Source organism: Mustela putorius, unplaced genomic scaffold (genome assembly GCF_011764305.1).
Source record: "Mustela putorius furo isolate JIRA1106 unplaced genomic scaffold, ASM1176430v1.1 tig00000224_pilon_pilon_pilon, whole genome shotgun sequence".
Taxonomy (NCBI): Eukaryota; Metazoa; Chordata; class Mammalia; order Carnivora; family Mustelidae; genus Mustela; species Mustela putorius.
Genome location: NW_025421321.1, coordinates 32,654,526 through 32,679,696, shown reverse-complemented (window position 1 = coordinate 32,679,696; position 25,171 = coordinate 32,654,526). Strand labels below are relative to the sequence as shown.

The 25,171-nt window shown below is 36.3% G+C and overlaps 1 protein-coding gene across 8 annotated transcripts in view; it reads left to right on the top strand.

Annotated features, from left to right (window-relative positions):
* The window catches only part of VPS54 (VPS54 subunit of GARP complex), a 97,449-nt gene that overhangs the window by 25,429 nt on the left and 46,849 nt on the right, over nt 1-25,171 (top strand). For 7 of the 8 annotated variants that reach the window (XR_001177777.2, XM_004742064.3, XM_004742061.3 and 4 more), the window contains 4 exons: nt 13,160-13,238; nt 15,624-15,658; nt 18,089-18,220; nt 22,196-22,581. Coding sequence is in view for 7 of the 8 variants with exons in the window: in XM_004742064.3 (XP_004742121.1) it covers nt 13,160-13,238; nt 15,624-15,658; nt 18,089-18,220; nt 22,196-22,581 (632 nt within the window). In the remaining variant the exon portion in view is untranslated. The remainder of the gene's footprint in view (nt 1-13,159; nt 13,239-15,623; nt 15,659-18,088; nt 18,221-22,195; nt 22,582-25,171) is intronic. The other variant, XM_045077904.1, reaches the window with a different exon arrangement.

Sequence of the window (25,171 nt, the reverse complement as noted above, 5' to 3'; positions counted from 1 at the left end):
AATGCATTGAAAGAACATTCCACCCAACACAGAAGAATACATTTTCTCCTGAAGTGTTCATGGAACATTTATCAAGATAGACCACAATCTGGGCCATAAAACAATGTTAATACATTTAAAAGGCTTCAAAGTATATACAAAATCATACAAAGTATATTTTTTGACCATAACTGAATGAAAGTAGAAATTATTAACAGAAAGCGTGTAGGAAATCCACAAATATTTGGAAACCAAAACTCACACTTCTAAATAAAATGTGGAAGGGAGGAGCAAGATGGTGGAGGAATAGGAGACCTAAATTTTATCTTGTTCCAAGGAATTCAGCTAGCTAGTTATCAAACCATTCTGAACACCTACAAACTCAACAGGAGATTGAAGAGAAGAATAGCAATTCTATGAACAGAAAATAGACCACTTTCTGGAAGGTAGGAGTGCAGAGAAGTGAATCCTAGGTGATATATGGGTAGATAGACCAGGGGGGGAAGGAGCCTCCATCAGCCGGCTACTGGCAAGTGAGAGAGCAGTGGAGCACAAAATAAGAACTTTTAGAAGTCTGCTTTGCAGAGGGACGTCGCTCCAGTGGATAAGTAGGGGTGGAATCCTTGCTGGAACAGTGTGGTCTCAGGACTCTTGGGGTCACAGAAAGACTGGGGGTGCCTGAGTGTGGCAGATTTCCCAGGTATTGGAATGGGGAAGCTGGTTGCAAAGATGGAGCCCAGGAGTGGGCTCTCAGCTTGGGGTTGCCATAAACTGTGATCCAAGGCAATGTTGGGCCATTATTCTTGGAGCAGGGACCTCACAAGTGACAGATCCCCCCCACCACACACACACACTGGGAGGAGCAGCGCAGGAGCACACTGGAGGAATCTGCTCTGTTTGGAAACTCCACACTAGGCTGTGTGCCAGAGATAGAAATGCTCGGTGACAGGCTGCGCGAGCTCAAAGTGTGGCTGGAGACTGGGGTGACAGGAGTGATTGACTGCTTTTTTCTGAGGGCTCACTGAGGAGGGAGGCCCCTGAGTTCTTGGCTCCTCCAGGCCGGAGATTGGAAGGCTACTATATCATTCTCCTCCTCCAAAGCTGTACGGAAAGCATTCAGGAAACAAAAGCTACCCAGAGCAAAGCTGAGCAGATTGCTTAACCTGGCCCCTGGCAAGGGTGGTGCCATTCTGCCTGGAGCAAAGAAATTTGAGAATCACTGCAATAGGCCCCTCCCCCAGAAGATCAGCAAGAACATCCAGCCAAGACCAAGTTTACTGATCAATGAGAACTGCAAAACTCCAGCGCTAGGGGAATACAGCACATAGGATTCATGGCTTTTTTCTCATGATTCTTTAGTCTTTCAAAATTAAATTTTTAAAATTTTGTTTACATGTTTCTTTTTCTTTTTAGATTTTTCCTCTTTTTTATTTTAACCAACATCTTAATACCTTTTTAAATATCTTTTTTGATTTTCACTTTTATAGTCATATTCTGTCCCTTCATTGTATTTAATGTTACTTTTTGTATACGTATAAGTTCTTCTTTCTTTAAAATTTTGACATACAGTTTCTTCTAACAGACCAAAATATACCCTAAATCTAGTGTATGGTTTTGTTCTAGTCTCCAGCCTGATCACATTCTCTCCTTTTTTTAAAACAATTTTTTTCTTTTTTCAACCAACTTCTTATCTTATGAATTCCTTTTTAAAAATCTTCTTAATTTTCATCTTTACAGCCATCCCTTCATTGTATTTACCCCTTTATATGTACACACACACACACACACACACACACAAACACACGTTTTTCTTTCTTCAAAATTTTGGGAGGCCGTTTCTTCTAACAGACCAAAATATGCCCTGAGTCAAGTGTGAAGCTCTGTTCTATTCCAGACTAATCATATTTTTTTCCCCTTTCTTCTCCCCCTGTATTTGGGTCTCTTCTGATTTGTTTAGTGTATATTTTTCTGGGGTCGTTGTTACCCTTTTAGTATTTTGTTCTCTCATTCATCTGTCCTTCTCTAGACAAAATGACAAGGTGGAAAAACTCACCTCAAAAAAAGAACAAGAGGCAATATCAACTGCTCGGGACCCAATCAGTATGGACAATAGTAAGATGTTGAAACTAGAGTTCAGAATAACGATTATAAAGATACTAGCTGGGCTTCAAAAAAGCATAGAAGATGCTAGGGAATCCCTTAATGGAGAAATAAAAGAACTAAAATCTTACCAAGTTGAAATTAAAAAAAGTTATTAATGAGGTGCTATAAAAAATGGAGTCTCTGGGGCGCCTGGGTGGCTCAGTGGGTTAAGCCACTGCCTTCGGCTCAGGTCATGATCTCAGGGTCCTGGGATCAAGTCCCACATCGGGCGCTCTGCTCAGAAGGGGAGTGCTTCCCTTCCTTTCTCTCTGCCTGCCTCTCTGCCTACTTGTGATCTCTCTCTGTCAAATAAATAAATAAAATCTTTAAAAAAAATGGAGTCTCTTACTGCTAGGATAAATGAGGCATAAGAGGATTAATGATATAGAAGACCAAATGATGGAGAATAAGGAAGCTGAGGAAAAGAGAGATAAACAACTACTGGATCAGTGGGGAGAATTTGAGAGATCAGCAATACCATAAGATGGAACAATATTAGAATAATGGGGATCCCAGAAGAAGAAGAAAGAGAGAGATGGGGGCAGAAGATATATTGGAGCAAATTATAGTAGAGTATTTCCCTCATATGGAAAAGGGAAGAAGCATCAAAATCCAGGAGGCACAGAAAAATCCCCTCAAAATTAATAAAAATAGGTCCACACCCCATCATTTAATAGTAAAACTTACAAGTCTCAGTGACAAAGAGAAAATTCTGAAAGCAGCTCGGGACAAGATTGGCAACAGACCTATCCACAGAGACCTGGCAGGCCACAAAGGACTGGCATGATATATTCAGAGCACTAAACAAGAAAAATATGCAGCCAAGAATACTATATCCAGCTAGGTTGTCATTGAAAATAGAAGGAGAAATAAAAAGCTTCCAAGACAAACAAAAACTAAAGAATTTGCACACACCAAACCAGCCCTACAGGAAATATTGAAAAAGGTCCCCTAAGCAAAGAGAGAGCTCAAAAGTAACATAGACCAGAAAGGAACAGAGACAATATACAGTAACAGTCACCTACAGACAAATTCATATCTTATCTGGCACTATATCCATATCTTTCCGTAGTTACCCTGAATAGAAATGGGCTAAATGCCCCAATCAAAAGACACAGGGTATCAGAATAGATTAAAGAAAAAAAAAAAAACCCCAAGACCCATCGATATGCTGTCTGCAAGAAACTCATTTTAGACACAAAGACACCTCCAGATTTAAAGTGAGGGGGTGGAAAACAATTTATGATACTAACGGACATCAAAAGGAAGTTGGGGTGGCAGCCCTTATATCAGATAAATTAGATTTTAAGCCAAAGACTGTAATAAGAGATGAGGAAGGACACTAGATCAAACTGAAAGGGTCTGTCCAACAAGAAGATCTAACAATTTTACGTATCTATGCCCCTAACATGGGAGCAGCCAACTACATAAACCAATTAATAACAAAATCAAAGAAATACATCTATAATACAATAATAGTAGGGGACTTTAACAGCCCCCTCCCTGAAATGGACAGATCATCTAAGCAAAAGATCAACAAGGAAATAAAAGCTTTAAATAACACACTGGACCAGATGGACCACACAGATATAGTCAGAACATTCCACCCCAAAACAACAAAATACACATTCTTCTCTAGTGCATTAGGAACATTTTCCAGAATAGATCACTTCCTGGGTCACAAATCAGGGCTCAGCCAATACCAAAAGATTGGAATCATTCCCTGCATATTTTCGGACCATAGTGCTTTGAAACTGGAACTCAGTCACAAGAGGAAAGTTGGAAAGAACTCAAATACATGGAGGCTAAAGAGCATCCTACTAAAGAATGAATGGGTCAACCAGGAAATTAAAGAAGAATTTAAAAAAATTCATGGAAACAAATAAAAACACAACTGTTCAAAATCTGTGGGATACAGCAAAGGCAATCCTGAGAGGAAAATAAATAGTGATATAAGCCTTTCTCAAGAAACAAGAAGGGTCTCAAGTACACAACCTAACCCTACACTTAAAGGAGAGGGAGAAAGAACAGCAAATAAAGCCTAAACCCAGGAGGAGAATAGGAATAATAAAGATCAGAGCAGAAATCAATGAAAAAGAAACCAAAAGAACAGGAGAACAGATCAACGAAACTAGGAGTTGGTTCTTTGAAAGAATTAAAAGATTGATAACCCCCTGGCCAGACTTATCAAAAAGAAAAGAGAAAGGACCCAAATTAATAAAATCATGAATGAAAGAGGAGAGATGACAACCAACACCAAAGAAATACAATTATAAGACCATATTATGAACAACTATACACTAGTAAATTAGGCCATCTGGAAGAAATGGGTGCATTCCTAGAGATGTGTAAACTACCAAAACTGAACTAGGAAGAAAGAGAAAACCTGAACAGACCCATAACGAGTAAGGAGATTGAAGCAGTAATCAAAAATCTCCCAGCAAACAAGAGCCCCGGGCCAGACAGCTTCCCAGGGGAATTCTACCAAACATTTAAAGAAGAATTAATACCTGTCCTCCTGAAACTGTTCAAGGCAAAGACCCCATCAAAAGGGAGAATTACAGACAAATATGCCTAATGAACATGGATGTAAAAATGCTCACCAAAATACTAGCTAATAGTATTTGCAGTACATTAAAAGGATTATTCACCACAACCAAGTGGGATTTATTCCTGGGCTGCAAGGTTGGTTCAGCATCTGCAAATCAATCAGTGTGATACAATACATTAATAATGAACAAGAACCATATGATACTCAATAGATGCAGAAAAAGCATTTGAGAAAGTACAGTATCCTTTCTTGATCAAAATTCTTCACAGTATGGGCATAGAGGGTACATATCTCAATATCATCAAAGCCATGTATGGAAAAACCCACAGCACATATCATTCTCAGTGGGGAAAAACTGAGACCTTTTCCCCTAAGGTCAGGAACGTGGCAGGGATGTCCACTATTACCACTGCTATTTAACATAGTACTAGAAGTCTTAGTCTCAGCAATCAGAAAAGGAAAAGGAGTAAAAGACATCCAAATCAGCAAAGAAGAAGTCAAGGGGTACCTGGGTGGCTCAGTGGGTTAAAGCCTCTACCTTCGGCTCAGGTCATGATCTCAGGGTCCTGAGATCAAGCCCCACATCGGGCTCTCTGCTCTCAGGGATCCTGCTTTCTCCTTTCTCTCTTTGCCTGCTTCTCTGCCTACTTGTGATCTCTGTCTGTCAAATAAATAAAATCTTAAAAAAAATAATATTAGAAGAAGTCAAACTCTCACTCTTTGCAGATGATATGATACTTAATGTGGAAAACCCGAAATACTCCATCCCAGAATTGCTAGAACTCATACAGGAATTCAGTAAAGTGTCAGGATATAAAATCAATGCACAGGAATCAGTTAAATGTCTATACATGACATGTCTATACAAGACAGAAGAAAGAGAAATTGAGGAGTCCATCCCATTTACAGTTGCTCCCCAAAATGCACAATATTTTGGAATAAATCTAACCAAAGAAAGAATAAATCTAATCCAGAAATCTATAGAATACTCCAAAATAAATTGAGGAAGACACAAAGAAAAGGAAAAACGTTCCATGCTCATGGATTGAAGAACATGGATGTGAAAATATCTCTGCCACCTACAGCAATCTACACATTTAATGCAATCCCTGTCGAAATATCGTCAACCTTTTTCAGAGAAATGGAACAAGTAATCCTAAAATTATATGGAAGTAGAAAAGCCCCTGAATAGCCAGAGGAGTGTTGAAAAATAAAATTAAAGTTGGCAGCATCACAATTCCAGACTTCAAGCTCTATTACAAAGCTGTAATCATCAAGACAGTATGGTACTGGCACAAAAACAGACACACATATCAGTGAAACAGAATAGAGAGCCCAGAAATGGACCCTCAACTCTATGGTCAACTAATCTTTGACAAAGTCGGAATGAATGTCCAGTGGAAAAAAGACAGTCTCTTCAACAAATGGTATTGGGAAAATTGGACAGCCACATGCAGAAGAATGAAACTGGACCGCTTTCTTATACCACACACAATAATAGACTCAAAATGGATGAAAGACCACAGTGTGAGACAGGAATCCATCAAAATCCTTGAGGAGAACACAGGCAGCAACCTCTTCGACCTCAGCTGCAGCAACTTCTAGAAACATCACCAAAGGCAAGGAAAGCAAGGGCAAAAATGAACTATTGGGACTTCATCAAGATCGAAAGCTTTTGCACAGCAAAGGAAATAGTCAACAGAACTAAAAGATAACCGACAGAATGGGAGAAGATATTTGCAAATGACATATCAGATAAAAGGCTAGTATCCAAAATCTATAAAGAACTTATCAAACTCAATATCCAAAGACCAAATAATCCAGTCAAGAAATAGGCAGAAGACATGAACAGGCATTTCTGCAAGAAAAGACATCCAGATGGCCAACAGACACATGAAAAAGTACTCAACATCACTTGGCATCAGGGAAATACAAATCAAAACCACAGTGAGGTACCACCTCACATTGGTCAGAGTGGTTAACATTAACCAGTCAGAAAATGACAGGTGTTGGCAAGGATATAGAGGAAGGGGAACCCTCTTAACTGTTGGTAGGAATGCAAGCTGGTGCAGCCACTCTGGAAAACAGCATGGAGGTTCCTCAAAAAGTTGAAAATAGAGCTACCCTACGACCCAGCCATCACACTACTGGGTATTTACCCTAAAAGTACACATGTAGTGATCCGAAGGGGCACATGCACCTGAATGTTTATAGCAGCAATGTCCACAATAGCCACACTATGGAAAGAGCTTAGATGTCCATCAACAGATGAATGGATAAAGAAGAAGTGGTGTGTGTGGATGTGTGTACATATATGTATGTGTGTAAACACACATATATAATGGAATACTGTGCAGCCATCAAAAAAACCGAAATCTTACCTTTTGCATTGATGTGGATGTAACTAGAGGGTATTATGCTAAGCTAAATAAGTCTATTAGCACAAGACAATTATCATACGATCTCACTGATATGAGGAATTTGAGAAACAAGACAGAGGCTCATAGTGGAAAGGAGGGAAAAATGCAACAAAAGTTTGGAACAAATCATAAGAGACTCTTAATCTCAGGAAACAAACTGAAGGTTGCTGGAGGGGAAGGAACTGGGAGCAATGAGGTGGCTGGGTGATGGACATTGGGGTGGGTATGTGCTATGAATTGTGTAAGACTGATGAATCACAGACCTGTACCCCTGAAAGAAATAATACATTACATATTAGTTAAAAAAAAAAAAAATGCCGGTCATAGAGCAAAAGGGAGGCACCGGGATGGTTCAATCAGTTAAGTGTCTGACTCTTAATCTCAGCTCAGGTCTTTCAGGGTCATAGAGCCTACTCAAAAAAAAAAAAAAAAAAAAGGAAAAGTAGATTAGAACCATTTACCCTTGAACAACATGGGTTTGAACCGTAAAGATCAACTTACATACAGGTTTTTTTCAGTAAATATAGTTACAGTACTGCAAATGTATTTGGCTTCCTTAAATACATTTTGTTTTCTCTTTACTTTAAGAATATAGTATAGTATATAATATGTATAATATACAAAATATGTGTTAATTGACTGTTTATGTTACTGTTAAGGCTTCCAATCCACAGTAGAGTATTAGTAGTTAAGTATTTGGGGAGTCAGAAGTTATTGTTGGATTTTTGATTGTGGCATATTTGTGTTCCTAACCCCCACGTTTGAACTAAATGGAAATGAAAACAAGACATACTGGGATTTGTGGCATGCTGCTCAAGCAGTACTTAAGGAATAATTTATAGCAGTAAATACATATATTAGAAAAGAAGAATAATCTCAAGTCAGTGACCTCAACTTTTACCTTAAAAAGCTACAAAAGGGGCGCCTGGGTAGCTCAGTGGGTTAAAGCCTCTGCCTTCGGCTCAGATCCTGATCCCAGGGTCCTGGGATTGACATCGGCTCTCCGCTCAGCAGGGAGTCTGCTTCCCTTCTTCTCTTTCTGCCTGCCTCTCTGCCTACTTGTAATCTCTGTCAAATAAACAAATAAAATCTTAAAAAAAAAGCTACAAAAATAACAAATATATACCAAAATAAGCAGAAGAAAGAAACATCAAAGTTAAAATCAGTGAAATAGAAAATAGAGAAATAGAGAAAAATCAGTGAAACCTAAACCTGATTCTTTGATAAGATCAATAGAATTGACAAATCTCTAGCAATACTGATTCAGGAAGAAAAGGGAAAAGACATAATCACCAATAACAAGAATAAAAGTGATGACATCACTATAGATTTTACAGAAATAAAAAGACTAATAATGAAATATTATCGACAACTTTGTGCCAATAAATTCAGCAAGTTAGATGAACTGATGAATTCCTTGAAGATACAAATTACCAAATCTCTATCAGGAAGAAATAGATAACTTGAATAGCCTTTGTAGTTATTAAAGAAATTGGTGTTAAGTAGCTTTCAAAGACGAAAACTCAGGTCCATGTGACTTCACTATTGATTTCTACCAAATAGTTAAGGAAAAAAATCAATAGCATGTCCATACATATTCTTTCATGTGTTTATAAGGATGTGAAGGACAGGGCCAGTACTAGGATGAGGCCATGAATTGCCTGAGATGTAAAATGTGAAGAGCACCAAAATCTAAGAGTAGTGTTTGGGGAGTCAGAAGTTATTGTTGGATTTTTCTGTTGTATTTAAATATTGTATCCAGGCTGCTTGCTTGCCTTACCCTATTGTCAGCCCTGGTGGAATTACTAGAACTCTCGTATACTGTTGGTGGGAATTCAAAGTGGTACAACCCTTTTGTAAAACAGTTAAGTGGTTTCTTAAAAAGTTAAAAATACTTCTGGTTCAGCATGTAGGGAACTTGAAAAATGTCTACTCCTGTTCTCGAAAGAAAAAAATCTGAAGGAACTGAAAATAAACAATTTAGAAGCTTTTTGAAGGTCACAGCACAGGGGCACAAACTCACTAAAAGACAGTGATGTAACCACAGGTTTATGGAATGCTTTCCCTCTTTCCACATTTTACCATCATATCAATAGGGCACTGGTATAGTAATGGAGTACTATGAAAGAATTGCATGTCTTCAACTTTATTTAAGAAATTTGTAAAGACAGGAAGGGAGACAAAGACAAGGACAAGAGAGGAAATTTTAGCCTCTAACACCTGCAGCTACATGAAATAGTACATATAGTCTGATTCCTAGCCAGATAAACATAAAACCTCACAATAAATACCTGTTTACCTCAGTTCCTTTTATCCAGTACTTCATATCTGGCTTGCAGCAAGAAAAATTAAAATAAATACTAAAAACAAGAAGGAAAAAAACCCCACAATTTAAAGAAACCAAGTACTAGAACGAGACTCAGATGGCAACAATTTTGGAATTATCAGACTGGGAATTTAAAATAACTATGGTTAATATGCTAAAGACTGCAGTGGAAAAGGTAGTCAACATGCAAGAATAGATGGATAATGTAAGCAGAGAGATGGAGACTATAAGAATCAAAGGAAATGCTAGAAATAAACACTGGCAAATGAAGAATAATTTTGATGGCTTTATCAGTAGACTTGAAATGGCAGAGGAAAGAATCAGTGAGCTTAAGGAAGTGTTGATAGATACTTAGCAGAATGTGTGGGTCAGTCAAAGTATTGCTTAGAGGGAAATTTAACAGCATTGAATGTGTATATTAGAGAAAAAAATCTAAAATTAATAATCTAAGTTTTGCCACAGGAGACCAGAAGAACAAACTAAATTCAAAATAAGAAGAAGGTAAATCTGTTGTGTACTGAAACTAATGTAACATTGTATGTCAGCTATACAAAACAAAACAAAAACCAGAAGAAAAGAAATTAAAAAAATTAGACCAGAAGTCAGTGAAATTGAGATCTCCTTTGAGAAGATCAATAAAATTGGTAACTGTCTAGCAAGGTCAGTTAAGGAAAAAGAAGGCCTAAATTACTAGTATTAGAAATGAAAGAGGGAGGAGCGCCTAGGTGGCTCAGTGGGTTAAAGCCTCTGCCTTCAGCTCAGGTCATGATTGAGCTCATGTCGTGGGATCGAGCCCCACATCGGGCTCTCTGCTAGGTAGGGAGCCTGCTTCCTCCTCTCTCTCTGCCTGCCTCTCTTGTCTACTTGTGCCTGTCTGTCAAATAAATAAAGAAATCTTAAAAAGAAAAAAGAAATGAAAGAGGACACAGCAGTAATGATCTCGTGAACATTCAAAAGATAATAAAAGAATATTATGAACAATTTTAAGCACACAAATTCTGTAACCTAGCTGAAAAAGATCAGTTCTTTGGAAGACACAAACCTTGCACATGAGAAATAGACACTCTGAATAAAGCTATACTTATTAAAGAAACTGAATCAGTAATAACCTTTCAAAATAGAAAACACCGGGGCCACGTGGGTTCACGGGTGAATTATGCCAACCATTTAGGCAAGAAGTTATACCAGTTCTTTAAGATCTGTTCCAGAAAATAGAAGCAAAGGGGATACTTTCTAACTTATTCTTAGGTAGCATTAACCTAATATTGAAATTAGACAAAGACATTATGAAAAAGGAAAACTATAGACTGCTGTTCCTCAAGAACATGGATGCAAAAATCCTTAACAAAGAATTGGAAAGTCACACTCAATAATGTATGAAAAGAATTCTATACCATAACTAAGTTGGCTTTATTCCAGATATGCAGGGCTGATCCAATATTTAAAAAGCAATTTGTATAATCCATACATTGACTGAGGAAGAAAAATCATATTTCATATCAGTAGATAGAAGATTTTTGACAATACTCAGTACTCATTCATGTTAAAAACTCTCAGCAAACTAGAAATATAGGGACAGTTCAACTTGATAAAGAACATCTACAGAAACTCTACAACTGTGAGAAAATAGATGCTTTCCCACTAAGATCAGGAACAAGGTAAAGATGTCCCTACCACTCCTTTTGTACATCACACCGGAAGCCCTAACTTTGCAAGACAAGAAAAGAAAATAAAATATACACTAGGAAGGAAGAACTAAAACTGTCTTTATTCACCGATAATCATGATTGTTTATGTAGAAAATCCCAAAGAATCAGAAAAATTCCTGGAACTAAAAAGCAATTATAACAAGATTGCAGGATACAAGATTACTGTTATAAAAGGGAATTGCTTTCTTCTATGCTAGTGATGTACAGTTAGAATTTGAATTTAACTCAGCACCATTTACATTAGCACCAAAGAATATGAAATACTTAGGTATAAATCTAACAAAATATGTGCAAGATCTTTATGAAGATAACTACAAAACTGATGAATTGCTGAAGATCTAAATAAATAGAGAGTCCATGTACGTAGATAGAAGACTCAATATTGTCAACATGTCTGTTTTTCCCAGCTTGGTCTATAGATTGAATCCAGTCCCAGTTAAAATTCCAAGAATTTGTTTTGTAGATTCCAAAGTTTATATAGAAAGGGAAAATAGAATAGCCAACAAAGTATTGAACAAAGTTGCAGGACTGACACTAACTGACTTTTAAGACTTACTGTGAACTTATAGTAATATAGACAGTGTGGTATTGGTGAAAGAATAAACAGCATATGGATCAAAGCAACAAATTAATTCAGAGATAGACCCACACAAATACAGTCAACTGGTTTTTGACAAAGGTGCAGAAGTAATTTAGTAGTCTTTTGAGTAAATGGTACTGGAACAACGAGATACCTACCTGCCAAAAAAAGAAGAAAAAAAAATCTAGACATAGACTGCCCACACCTTTCATAGAAATTACCACAAAATGGATTGTAGATCTAAGTGTAAAATGCAAAATGGTAAAACTGGAAGATCACGTAAGAGAAAATACATGACTTTTAGTTTGATGATGATTTTTTAGATTATAGCATCAAAAGCCCAATTCATGAAACAAAAAATTGACAAGTTGGACTTTGTTAAAATTGAAAACTTCTACTCTGTGAAAGACAGTACTAAAAGAATTATATAGACTAGACACTGGGAGAAGATATTTGCAAAACACATGTATGATAAAGGATTGGTGTCCAAAATACACAAATAATGCTTAAAACTAAGAACAACACAACTAAAAAATGGGAAAAGGACTTGAATGAACATTTTTCCAAAGATGTAGAAATGACCAGGTAGTATATGGGAAGGTAGTCAACATCACTAGTAGTTTTAAGTGTTAAGTTTTATGTTATATGTATTTTGGCATAATAAAAAAAATGCACAAAAGATCTGAACAGGCATCTCATGAAAGAAGACATACAGATGGCAGATAAGCATATGAAAAGATGCTTAACATTTTATGTCATTAGGGAATTGCAAATTAAAACAGCAATGGAATGCTGCTATGTATCTCAGAATTGCAAAAATTCAAAACACAGCACCAAATGCTGGCAAGAATATAGACTGATAGCAACTCTTATTCATTGTGGGTATGACTGTGAAATGGTACAGCCATGTTGGAAGACAGTACTTTGGTTTCTGCCACAATTGCTGTCAAAACTCTGATCACTACTAGCTCAGTGTTTGTTTTCCCTTTCCATACTCCATTTTCCCATGTGTCTTATTTATGGTATCTCTGAAAAGATAGAATTGGTTGTTAGTGAGCCATCTAATCTGAAATCAGAGTAGGGTTGGGTTCTCTTTCTTTCTTGACTTTGTCAGCTAATAACTTGTCTTTCTGTCTTAGGTGTCTTTCTTCTTTTAAAAAATTATTTTCAATTGATTTCTGTTATATAAATAAGGATTTTTTTATTCGCATTCCCACTTCATTCCAATTTATGGAAATTTTACTGTAATTATATAAAATGGGATGAGTATAAGCATATAGGTGTTCATAGAGCTTGTATTGGTTTATTAAGCATACTTATTTATGTTTAAGTTGAAGAGGCTAGTGATTTCATGTTAAAAATTATAGAACTAATTTGGTATTTTGTGAAATATTTTGATGCTTTGAATATTCATATTGCTACATAACATTGAATTTGTTATTTGTCTTATAGAGAGAGAAGATTCATGAGAGATGCAAGAATATTTGTCCTCCTAAAGATACCTTTGACAGGACTCTCTTACATACTCATGGTATGGAATATGTGCTATTTGTAGACAATAGGAAGATAAATATGTGATAATTGTAGCATAGCGTAAATATCAACAAACAAAATCTTAATTTGGGGACTTTGGTGGCTATTCTACCTATAATTTCATTTTTAGTGGAATTTTTATAGCCTATTATCATAATTTTTCCAAAAGCTTCTAAGAGAAACACTATGGGTCTCATTTTAGTGTTATCCTTCATTTCAACAAATACTTATTTAACATCTGGGTGCTTGGTATTTTGCTTGTTCCTTAAAAATAGTTGAATAACAAAGAGCACTTATCTTCAAGAAGCTGATAGTTTTCTCAGTAGGGTTAAATAAGTAAGCCAACAATTGCAGCACTGTATATCAAACAGTAACTTCAGCATGGTAGGTTGGTATAGATCTCCTAATTTGCTAAGCCTTAGAAAACTTACAGAATTAATGATTTCTTGTGTTTTAAACTAGCTGCTGAAGAGGTTTCTGTGGGGAAAGGCCTTCCAGGAAGAAGGAACAGTGGATGCAAAGCAACAGAGTCAAGAGAGAACAGAGCATGTTCTAAGAACTCTTAAGAGTACAGTATGTTGGCTCTACTGGGAGTAAGAAGTGAGGCTGAAGAAGTAGGCAGGGGAGTCAGATCATGAAGAGCCTTCTATGCCATACTAAGGAATTTTTCTTTTCTAAAAGCAGTCCAGAGCCTCAGAATATTTTTAACCAGGCATCAGATTTATGATTTTACATTTCATTTTGAAAACAGTTGTGGAAAATAAATTTAAGGATGTTGATAAACGGGAGGCAAAGAGACAGTTGGAGGCTATTGCAGTAATACACGTGAGAAGTCATGTGGCCCCAATAACAGTTATAATGAAGATGGAGAGGAATTTAAACATTTGAGAGAGTTATTGAAGCACAAGTTTTGGTGGTCAGGCAGTTGTTGGTAATGGTAATGATCAGTTTGCACACAGAGAAGTTTCTGTGGATTTCACAATTTAGGATCTCTTATAGAGGGCATTCAGACTTAGAAGTGGTGGTTATAGAAAACAGTACTATATATTAAGGAGTGAGTACAAGAGAAAGAAATGGAGACTATCAGTGTGGATATGACTTGAGGATTTGAGGGATAGCATATTGACTAGAGAGAACAGAGTATAAGAATATTTTTGCATGGTCAACACTAGATGAGGCAGGAGATGCATTTGCAAACCTGAGTGAATGCTTCCTTAAATTGTGTACCGGAGGGCCTCCCTTGTGTCAGCCTGGTCCAGGTTGGGTTTTAACTTTATCTTTGTTTTTTTTTGTTTTGTTTTGTTTTAATGAGAGAGAACGGAGCATGTATATATGCAGAGAGAAAGAACTATTAGAAGGAAAGAGGTTGAAGATATGGAAAGAGGCAGGGTATTTGACGAAGCATGCTCCTAGAGGAGGCCGGAGGGTATAGAGTCTGACCCAGGAAGGTTAGTTTTGGAAAGGAGGGTACATCCTCTGAGATTTAGCTGGGGAGATGAAGGTAAAGTAGGTTCATTTGCAGGTTTGTAGATATAACCTAAGATGCCTAAGAAGAAAACTAATAGGGTATTAATATCTTAATATGTTATTAAAATCTTTTTTCGTAAGAAATTCTGGGTGGGATGGTGAGTATTTTGAACAATAAAAGCACTATTCCTGGGCGCCTGGGTGGCTCAGTGGGTTAAGCCGCTGCCTTCGGCTCAGGTCATGATCTCAGGGTCCTGGGATCGAGGCTCGCATCGGGCTCTCTGCTCAGCAGGGAGCCCTGCTTCCTCCTCTCTCTCTCCGCCTGCCTCTCTGCCTACTTGTAATCTCTGTCTGTCAAATAAAATAAATAAAATCTTTAAAAAAAAAAAAGCACTATTCCTATATTAGAATGCAATTCTTTTTTTTTTTTTTTTTTCAAGTTTTTATTTCTTTGACAGAGAGAGAGAGCATAAGTCAGGTGAGCAGCAGGCAGAGGGAGGAGAAGTGTAGGACTGGATCCCACGACTGTGGGATCATGACCTGAGCTGAAGGCAGACGTTTAACTGACTGAGCTACCCAGGTGTCCCAGAATTTAATTCATTTTTAAAAACTATATGCCAAACTTATTTTCACCAAACTTAATAAGATAGCATCAAGTTTTCTGTGTCTATTTAAAAAAGACTTGAAATATATTTAGCTTTCTTGCACTCATACAATTGATTAAAATTATTTGAAACATAGAATTTTTTCAGTGCTTTATTTACTGCTAGGCATATAGGAAGTGCTTGATGTCTGTTGAGGAAATTTAAGTCTTTACTTAATTGTGATATAGTACAGAGTCTGGTCAAAATATATTTTATAGAATAAAATGAAAATAAGTTAAGAAAATTGTATTTTTTTTCCCTTTTTTTCATAGATAAATCCAGGACAGATCTGGAGCAAGTACCTAAGGTAACAAAGCTTATACATGAGAAAAATTTTTAATATCTTTAATTTTTTATTATCTCTAATATTGTTAACTTTACCTTATCAGAAGCTTTTATTTGGGTTTTTTACACCTTAACCACTTTGCCTGTTCTGGGACTTTGTGCATCACTTTTCTTCTTTCTTTGGCCATCATCAATTTCTTCTTTATTACTGAAATCTACAAATGTGTTTAAGTCTCTCCATTCTGAAAAAGAACTTTATTGATGTTACTACCCCTTCAAATTATTAAGAGATATGTCCTTTGTGTGAAAATTTTAAAGAGATGTGTAATAGATGTTTTCTTTCCCCGCTCTGCTCTGGGGAAAGAGTCCATTGCATTCATTATATTCTCAAAGAGGTCTATGATAACTGCTCTCTAAAGTGAAATGACACAGAGAAGACAACAGACAGAAGCAAAAAGGCAATCATTTTTAAAGTTGTTTGATTCCTACAAAATAAAATTCAAACTCTATCATTTAAGGCCCTTGATTATTCATTTCCATCATAGTCACACTCAACTTTCGCTTACTAATCTTTACACATTCTTTACTTCAGTCTGGAAGACTTTTCCCTCAACTCCCCGTATCTAATCCTTTCTTTATATTTTCTTACATAAATGGCAACTTTACATGAATACATCTCTTCCCAGCTGAAGATAATTGGCCCCTTTGCTGCATTTCCTAGTATTTTATATAGACCTATGCCTTCCTTTTAAAGGCATTTGTCACTCTTCTTGTAAGATATTTATGTGTATATTTTACCACATCCATTGGACTAAAGGTCCTTGGGATTAGGACCTATATAATAATTTATCTTTGTTTCCACCTTAGTGCCTAGCATACAGGTTACATCATCAGTAAATATTTATTGAATTAATCAATACTTTTAATTATACTAAAGCAAGGACTAAGAAGTACACTCATGTCCCTAGTTAGATTTTCCCTATCACTTTATACTAATTTTTGGATATAGGTAAAATGGATCAGTAACTATAATAAAATAGAGCATAGAAATTAAGTAAGTTAAACCATGTTTCAGGCCTTATGCTAGGTACTGGAGATACAAAGATTAATTAGCTATAAATCCAGTCTTATAGGGATGTATGATCTCTAGGAGGTGATACATATATTTAATAAATAATTTTTGTGAAGTATGAGATACATAAATATATGTGGTATACATACTTACGTTCAGAGATGGGGTGACTGATGTGTTCAAAGATGGGGTAAGTGTTCATACAGAGATAACGTTTGCCCTTTTGATTTGGTTGTGTTCTCCAGGAAAATAGACAGGAAGGCATTCTAGGTAGAAAGCATGTACAGAGATAGTTAAGCACAAGAGGGTATGGAAGTTGAGTATTGTTAGACTGTAACTTGTAAATAGTGGGATTGGCAAAATACAAATTGATGATGGAGTTCAAAGAAAATGAAGGGCCTTTGGGGCACCTGGGTGGCTCAGTGGGTTGAGTGTCTGCCTTTGGCTCAGGTCATGGTCCCGATGTTCTAGGATCGAGCCCTGCGTCGGACTGTCTACTCAGCTGGAGAGCCTGCTTCTCCTCTTCTCCCCTTTGCCTGCCTCTCTGCCTGCTTGTGCTCTCTCTGTCAAATAAATTAATAAAATCTTAAAAAAAAAACAAAACGAAGTGCCTTTGATGCCCTTCTAAAGAGTTTGGTCCTTAGATCATGGGACTCCATTGAGAGATTTAAACAGAGAAGTTAATTCAGTGATACTTGCATTTTAAAAGTATATCTGACAGCAGTATAGGGGATAGATTGAGGAAGGACATGAGTAAATAGCCATTTACTGTAATCCAGAGATGATGAAGAGCTGCACTAATAAAATGCTATAGACATAGAAGAGAGAGAACATTCAAGTGTTACGTAGAAAATATAATGCGTAGGACTTAGTGCCCGGATGGAAATGGTATGTAAAGGAAAAAGAACGAACTTTTCATAAAATTGAATTTGTTCTGGTTTTAAAATTCAGTATATGTCTAATCTTCAAGACTAATTTTGAAAGCATTTTAAGCAGGAGAAAGTAGAAATATAAAGAACTTGATACTTAGCATTTAAAAAAAACTACTTCAGTGGGAAATAATACAGAAATTTTGGTATAAGTAGGATATCTCCCTTTGGTGTGTGCCTGGTGGGACTGCATTAGTGAATTTTATTACATAGTAATGGAATGATCGCCTCCATTGGTAAAGACAAAATACATTTTTCTATTTTTCATGAGTATTTTTAGCTTGATGAAACACTATACATTTTTATACAGATCTTTGTATAAATCAATGTATTATTTTTGCTGTTTATGCTTCAGATCTCAGTTAATCATCTTTAATGGTCTTATGATGTTTGAAGGGATAGTGGATATTAAAAAATGTTTATCTAATGAGGAAAATACATTTTTTAATAGATTTTTATGAAACCAGATTTTGCCTTGGACGATTCCTTAACTTTTAATTCAGTTTTACCATGGTCTCATTTTAATACTGCTGGTGGAAAAGGAAATCGTGATGCAGCTTCCTCAAAGTTGCTACAAGAAAAGGTAATTTCATTTTTACTTTTTTCCGTGTAGAAAACTTTATTCTGGTTAAGTGGTACCTTTTGTGTGGTTTCTGATCTAGTTATTTATTAAGGGCTATTTCTTTTAATTTTTTCATATTTTTTGTTATTGCCTTCAAATCTAACTGATAAAATGAGAGCATTTGATTCAGTGGAAAACAAGTTGTGCTGGTGAAAAAGAAGCTAATTGTTGGAGTGCTTCTTTTTTTTTTTTTTTAAAGATTTTTTTTATTTATTTGTTTTGACAGAGATCACAGGTAGGCAGAGAGAGAGAGAGAGAGAAGGAAGCAGGTTCCCTGCCGAGCAGAGAGCCCGATGTGGGGCTCGATCCCAGGACCCTGGAACCATGACCTGAGCCGAAGGCAGAGAAGCCTTAACCCACTGAGCCACCCAGGCGCCCCTGTTGGAGTGCTTCTTAATCTAAAATAGCAGTTGGTGGAATTTCAGTTATCCCAAACAATATATCGGCTAATTTTATATTCTTTATGATTTGAAGTATGGAAAATTAATTTTTGCTGTGGTACTATTTTTCCTTATTTCCACATTGTAGGGATGATTATTTTGGAGCAAAAATATGATAGCTGAAATACACAGTATTGTATTAAAAATTGCATTAAAGGGGGCCTGGGTGGCTCAGTGGGTTAAAGCCTCTGCCTTCGGCTCAGGTTGTGATCCCAGAGTCTTGGGGTCCTGGGATCAAGTCCTGCATTGGGCTCTCTGCTCAGCAGGGGGCCTGCTTCCCTTCCTCTCTGCCTGCCTCTCTGCCTACTGTGATCTCTATCTGTCAAATAAATAAATAAATAATCTTTTAAAAAATTGCATTAATTTTGCAAAGCCTAACCTTTTGCATGTTATTAGTCAGAAGTTTTTAAAAACTTTTACAATATTTTGTAATTTGTTGAGAAGTCAGCGTGTTACAGAGTTTTAAACATATCTTAACTCACATATCAAGAATCTTTTAAAACTAGAATAGGAAGTAAAGATTTTTTATTCCTGTTCTTTCTCAGCAGTTTAGAGCTTTTCTAAAACTGGTTTTAAACTGAGAAGAAAGCATTTTTTTCAGGCTAGTGACATCTCTTAGCAGTCTGAAAACTTTTCTCAGGAAGACTATTCAATAAATGAGGTCTAGTAACTGAAGAAAAAACTAGTTTGGGGAGAAGAGGAGAAGAAATGTAGGGAAAGAATCATTGACTATTCCTTTTCCATAGTTGAAAATAAAAATGAAGTAATTTTTCCTTCGGCAACATTTTTACCTATAAAGGTTTTCCTTGAGTAAGAACAAATTCGTAAATCTGATGAAAATTATGGATTTAGGGGCATAGACCTACTCGCAGATTGCTTTTTCACATTCCAATATATACCCTGTTAAAATAATACCTTAAAAGAGAAAAACAACAAAAGCCAGTAAAGATCTCATCCTAGGGGCGCCTGGGTGGCTCAGTGGGTTGGGCCTCTGCTTTCGGCTCAGGTCCTGATCTCAGGGTCCAGAGATAGAGTGCCGCATCGGGCTCTGTTCTGCAGGGATCCTACTCCCCTCACTGCCCGCCCCCCACCCCCCGCCCCACTGCCTTGCCTCTCTGCCTACTTGTGATCTCTCTCTCTGTCAAATAAGTAAGTGAAATCTTTAAAAAAAAGATCCTCAATACTAATCTTTACTAAATACTTTTAGGAAGACTAAAAATTGTTCTAGAAAATGAATTATGAAAATATTACGCTTTTTTTTTTAAAGATTTTATTTATTTATTTGATAGAGAGATCACAAGCAGGCAGAGAGGCAGGCAGAAAGAGAGGGGGAAGCAGGCTCCTTGCTGAGCACAGAGCCCGATGCAGGGTTTGATCCCAGGACCTGAGATCATGACCTGATTAGAAGGCAGAGGCTTTAACCCACTAAGTCACCCAGGCTCCCGGAAAATATTATGCTTTTGAAAAGAATGGATCAATGGAATATTGATAACTTGCAGAAATTTTTGAAGTTCAAATGAAAGTTTTTTCATGTTAAATGTTTAATTAAAGGATTGGAATTTGGTTTTTGTTAAGTTCAGAATCAGGTTTGTTATGTTTACATTCTGGGTCCTTATTCTACTCTCTTAGAAAAGGAATGGAAGAAAGAATTCCAAGAGAACACTTTCATACTCTATGATTGATAAACAGCTGTTTTTATCTTGTGAATTTTAAAGAGGGGGGATGCTACAAAGAGGATTAGTTAATTTGTATCCCACTCTAGTGCTATCCAAAGTCCTGGTCTATGATGAAATAAGGAGCTTGCACTAGAATGTAAATCATTGCACTACTTCCTTTATTAAGAAGGTCTTTCTATGAAAAAACAATGCAGTGGGCTTAGTGATGTAGTTGATTTACTTTTCAGCAAATACCTTATTTTATCATGGACCTGTTAAATAGTTAACAGACTGGCAGCAGCATATAAACCGTATTTTCAATAGCAGTGTCCTGAAGGAGTTACATTCTCAAATTTCCTATTCTGAAAATTGAGTCCACTTTAGCTTACAAGGTACCCAAGTACCTTTGTCCCCATATTGCTTTTTGGGTAAATAAGTGAACAAGCCATGTTGAAGATGAAAAGAACAATACCAAAAGGGTATAATCTCACGAGATTTAAACCATGGAAAAAATTCTTGTTTGTAACCTGTTGTATATTGTAATAGATTACTGAAGGAGCCTTGTTGAAGATATGTGCTATCCTGCATGGTTTGAAGAAAATAGTCTTAGTGACCAAATACTATCTTCTAATCTTATGAGTCCTAAATGTTGAAAGTGCATTAACCCTTTAACACTGAATTCTTCTGAGATGTTGACAGATAATGCCCAAAGTTTGAGCTATAGGTTAAAGAATCTAAAAGTTAAAAAGTGGGAGAGAAATGGAAAGATAACGTAGCCAAAAAAGGCATATGCAATTAGAAAGGAGGAAAAGGCAACTCAAGCTTTAGGAGTCCATATTTGAAATTAGAAAGCATTTTAATATATGTTGCTCTAGGAATTAATCTTGCTTGTGTTACAAATAAAATATATATGAACTCTTTTAAGGCATATGTCAAGCTTTTAAGGGAAAAATATATCGGAAATAAATTTCCAATATATTGGCATTTTACAAATATATGTGCGTGTGTGTGTGCATGTGTGTATTTACAAATATATACTGAGTTTTACAAATTGGTTAAAGAATAATTTTTGAAATGCAAAATAAGCAGCCTTGAAAAAAAATCCCAGTGAATTCTGGTATTTTCCATAGTTTGTGACTGGATCATGAATCTGTCAGATTCTTTTGAGGCAGAGTGGTATGGTAGAAAGAGCTTCAGTTTTTGAGTCAGACAGGCTTAGGTTCAAATTTTAGTTTTCCCACTTACTAGCCATATGATCTTGTTCAAATTATTTAATGTCTCTGAGCCTCAGTTTCCTCATCTGTAAAATAAGAATACTAATACCTGTATTCTAAGATTGTTAAAACTAGAAAATTATGTATGTAAAATACGACTGCCTGGTACATAGAAGGAAGGAATCAATAAATGGTAACTATAATAAACTTCTAATCAGATGAGTGATGTGTGACGGTGTGGGGGTTAAAGAGATCATTCTGTTTCGGATCTGAGAACTTCTGAAACTATATTATAATCTCAGATGACTGTGGGGTACTCTTAATTTCTAGAAAGTAGTTGGTGTTTGGACGGCAGTAGTAGGAGCAGAGAAAAAGGGTAAATTGGATACTTCTACGCTTTTGTCTTACATTTATTAATCTTTGGATTGTTACCTTTCATTTCCCTTTCATTTTATTATGCCCAATATCAAGAATCCCATAATCAAATAGTTCATACAATAGGATTTAAAATTGTTCATACAATAGGAATTTAAAATAAAATTTAAAATTGTATCATTTTCAGAAAGTATTTGGATAGTCAAAGAAGGTAATCTTATACTCTGTGATTTTTTTTTCTTCTTTCTTAAGCTGAGCCATTATCTGGATATTGTGGAAGTAAACATTGCTCACCAGATCTCTCTACGTTCTGAAGCATTTTTTCATGCAATGACCTCTCAACACGAATTGCAGGACTACCTCAAGAAAACTTCCCAGGCTGTAAAGATGCTTCGAGATAAGATTGCACAGATTGATAAAGTAATGTGTGAAGGATCACTACACATTTTAAGACTGGCACTTACCAGAAACAATTGTGTTAAAGTGTACAATAAACTCAAGTTAATGGCCACTGTACACCAGACTCAGCCTACAGTGCAGGTGTTGTTATCCACTTCTGAGTTTGTTGGAGCTTTGGACTTAATAGCAACAACACAGGAGGTTCTACAGCAGGAGCTTCAGGGCATTCACAGCTTCCGGTATGTCCTTTAAGTAAGGGTTTAGAGATAATGTTAGCAGTTCTGAAAGGATAAATTTTAGTGTCTAATGTTAGCTGAGGAAGTGTGAATATATGTAAGTTACATGAATATTTCTTCTTCCAGATTTATCTGTATAGTAGTGTTACCATTGCGATATTTTAGTCTTAGTGAAACAAACGCTGTAAGCACCAGTATTTACAGAAACATTTGAATGGAGAAACAAAATTACATTTTTGATAGGTGGTACTAATGAAAGGCCAGTCATAACTTTGAAAATAACATTTTGAAAATGTTGAAATAGTTTTGTGTCAAGTTAGAAAATCAAGGTGCAGGAAGGAATATCTAAAATTAAGTTCATTTTAAAAGTTCTTGAATATGTTTTAAATTTGATAATTATTAAATAGTTATTTAATAATGCAGTTACATATTTATATATAATATAATTATTTCCCGATTATTAAAATTAATTTCTAACTATCAGTGTTTATCACATTGCAAAAAATTCCATATGGTGATGGAAAAGACCCAGTTTTTCCTGCATTCTTACATTTTGAAAATATTTTTAACCTTATGATTTTAGTTATTTCATGTGAGATGATGTCAAAATGTTTAATTTGTAGATAAACCAGATACAGGCTATCAAAATTTCATTCAGTTAAGCAGGCTCGCAGTGTCCTTATAGAAGTCCCTCTGCTGGAAAACCCATCCAAACCTTACACTACTAAGTGACTATAAAGAAGTTGTATGGAAGATGTAATCTGTAACTTAATAGATACTTAATATAGTCTGGAAAAGTTAGCTTCAAAATAAATTTAACTGAGTTATAAATTCTTACTGACTAAGGATAGGTAATTGGGATATTTAGAATGAATGCATTTTTTAAAAGGTGGCCCAAATTTAATGACGTAAATGATTGATTGATTCATTCATTCAAGACATGGTTACTGATTACCTTTACATGTCAGACACCATGCAGATTACTGGGATTATTGCCATGAACAGAGCAGAGAGTGTTTTCACGATTTATTTGGCAGAATGAAGGAGACAGAAATGACTGGGTTGTCATCCTACAGTGCAATAACTTCAGGGGAGGAGCCTAATCTAGACTTGGATGTCTACAGAAAACATTTGAGTCACAAGCCTCTTTGAAAATCTATTGAAAGGTGTTGATTAGATCTTCTTTCCATTAAAATATACCTGTACCTAAAATTTTACAATAATTTTTGGGTGAATCACAGTTTTTGAAGCCTACTTTGGTTTCCTAGCATGGACATGATTTTTAGTTTCCCTTTTACCTCTGAAATTGTAAATATTTTGGTTTTTTGAATGTCTGAATGGAATGTATTTTTATTTTTTACTTTTTTTTTTTTTTTAATATTTTCTTTGAGAGAGAACACATGTGGTAGGATGGGGAGAGGGACAGAAGGAGAGAAGCTGAGCAGGAGCCTAAGGCAGGGTTCTATACCAGGACCCTGGGATCATGCATGATCTAACCCGAAGAAAGAGGCTTAACTGACTGAACCACCCAGGCGCCCCTGTTTTTACTTTTTTAAAAGGTTTTATTTATTGAGGGGCAGAAGAGGAGGGAGAGGGATAAATAGACTGTACAGTGAGTGCAGAGCCCTACATGGGGCTCAGTCTCAGGACCCGGAGATCATGACCTGTGCTGAAACCAAGAGTCCAATGCTTAACTGACTGAGCCACCCAGGCACCCTTGAAGGTATTTTAAAATAAATACTAATTTTGTCATTTTTACTGGTCTTTCACTGTGTAATGTCATGAATGTTGATAAATATTGGGAGTTCATTCTTTAGAGTGCTTTTATCCTCTGTATAGGACAACGCTGAGAAAAAAATGAAAGATTGGGGGCAGGTTGGTGGGGCAATCAGTTAAGCATCTGCTTTCAGCTCAGGTCATGATCCTAGCGTCCTGGGATCGAACCCTGCATTGGGCATAATCATTTTAATAACTAAGAACATAGTTAACATCACTGATGCTTATAAGTAGACAAGAGACCTACATTACACATTATCTTGTGATGTTGAGATAAGGACATTCAAATGCAAGTTTGATACAGAAGTTTATTTTCTCATTTTCTCCCTTTCAAGAAATTGAGTTATAGGGCACCTGGGTGGCTCAGTGGGTTAAAGCCTCTGCCTTCGGCTCAGGTCATGATCCCAGGGTCCTGGGATCCAGCCGGGCATCGGCATCATATTTGCCTTTACCACCCCCACAACTTTGCCCATTGGATTAGAGTCCTTAATCCAGTTCTATTAAGATCTGTAAATATTAGAGGTAGATTAAAAAGAAATATTATATTTTATGAGGAAAAAGTTCTAAGAATAGACTGTTGCTTAGTATTTTTATATTTTTAATCTTGTGTTCTGATGACTTGATGACTTTCAATATAATGACCTGAGGGAAATTGCGCAGTAACTTACACTGTTCATAACAGAGACTGAATTGAGTCAGTCTGTCCCTATAATCCTCAAGTATTTATATCCATCCCAGTAGGGCCATGGTAGACACTTGTATTTCTGGAATAAATGAATGGCTGGGGAGCTACTGACATTGCTATTCTACAAATGGT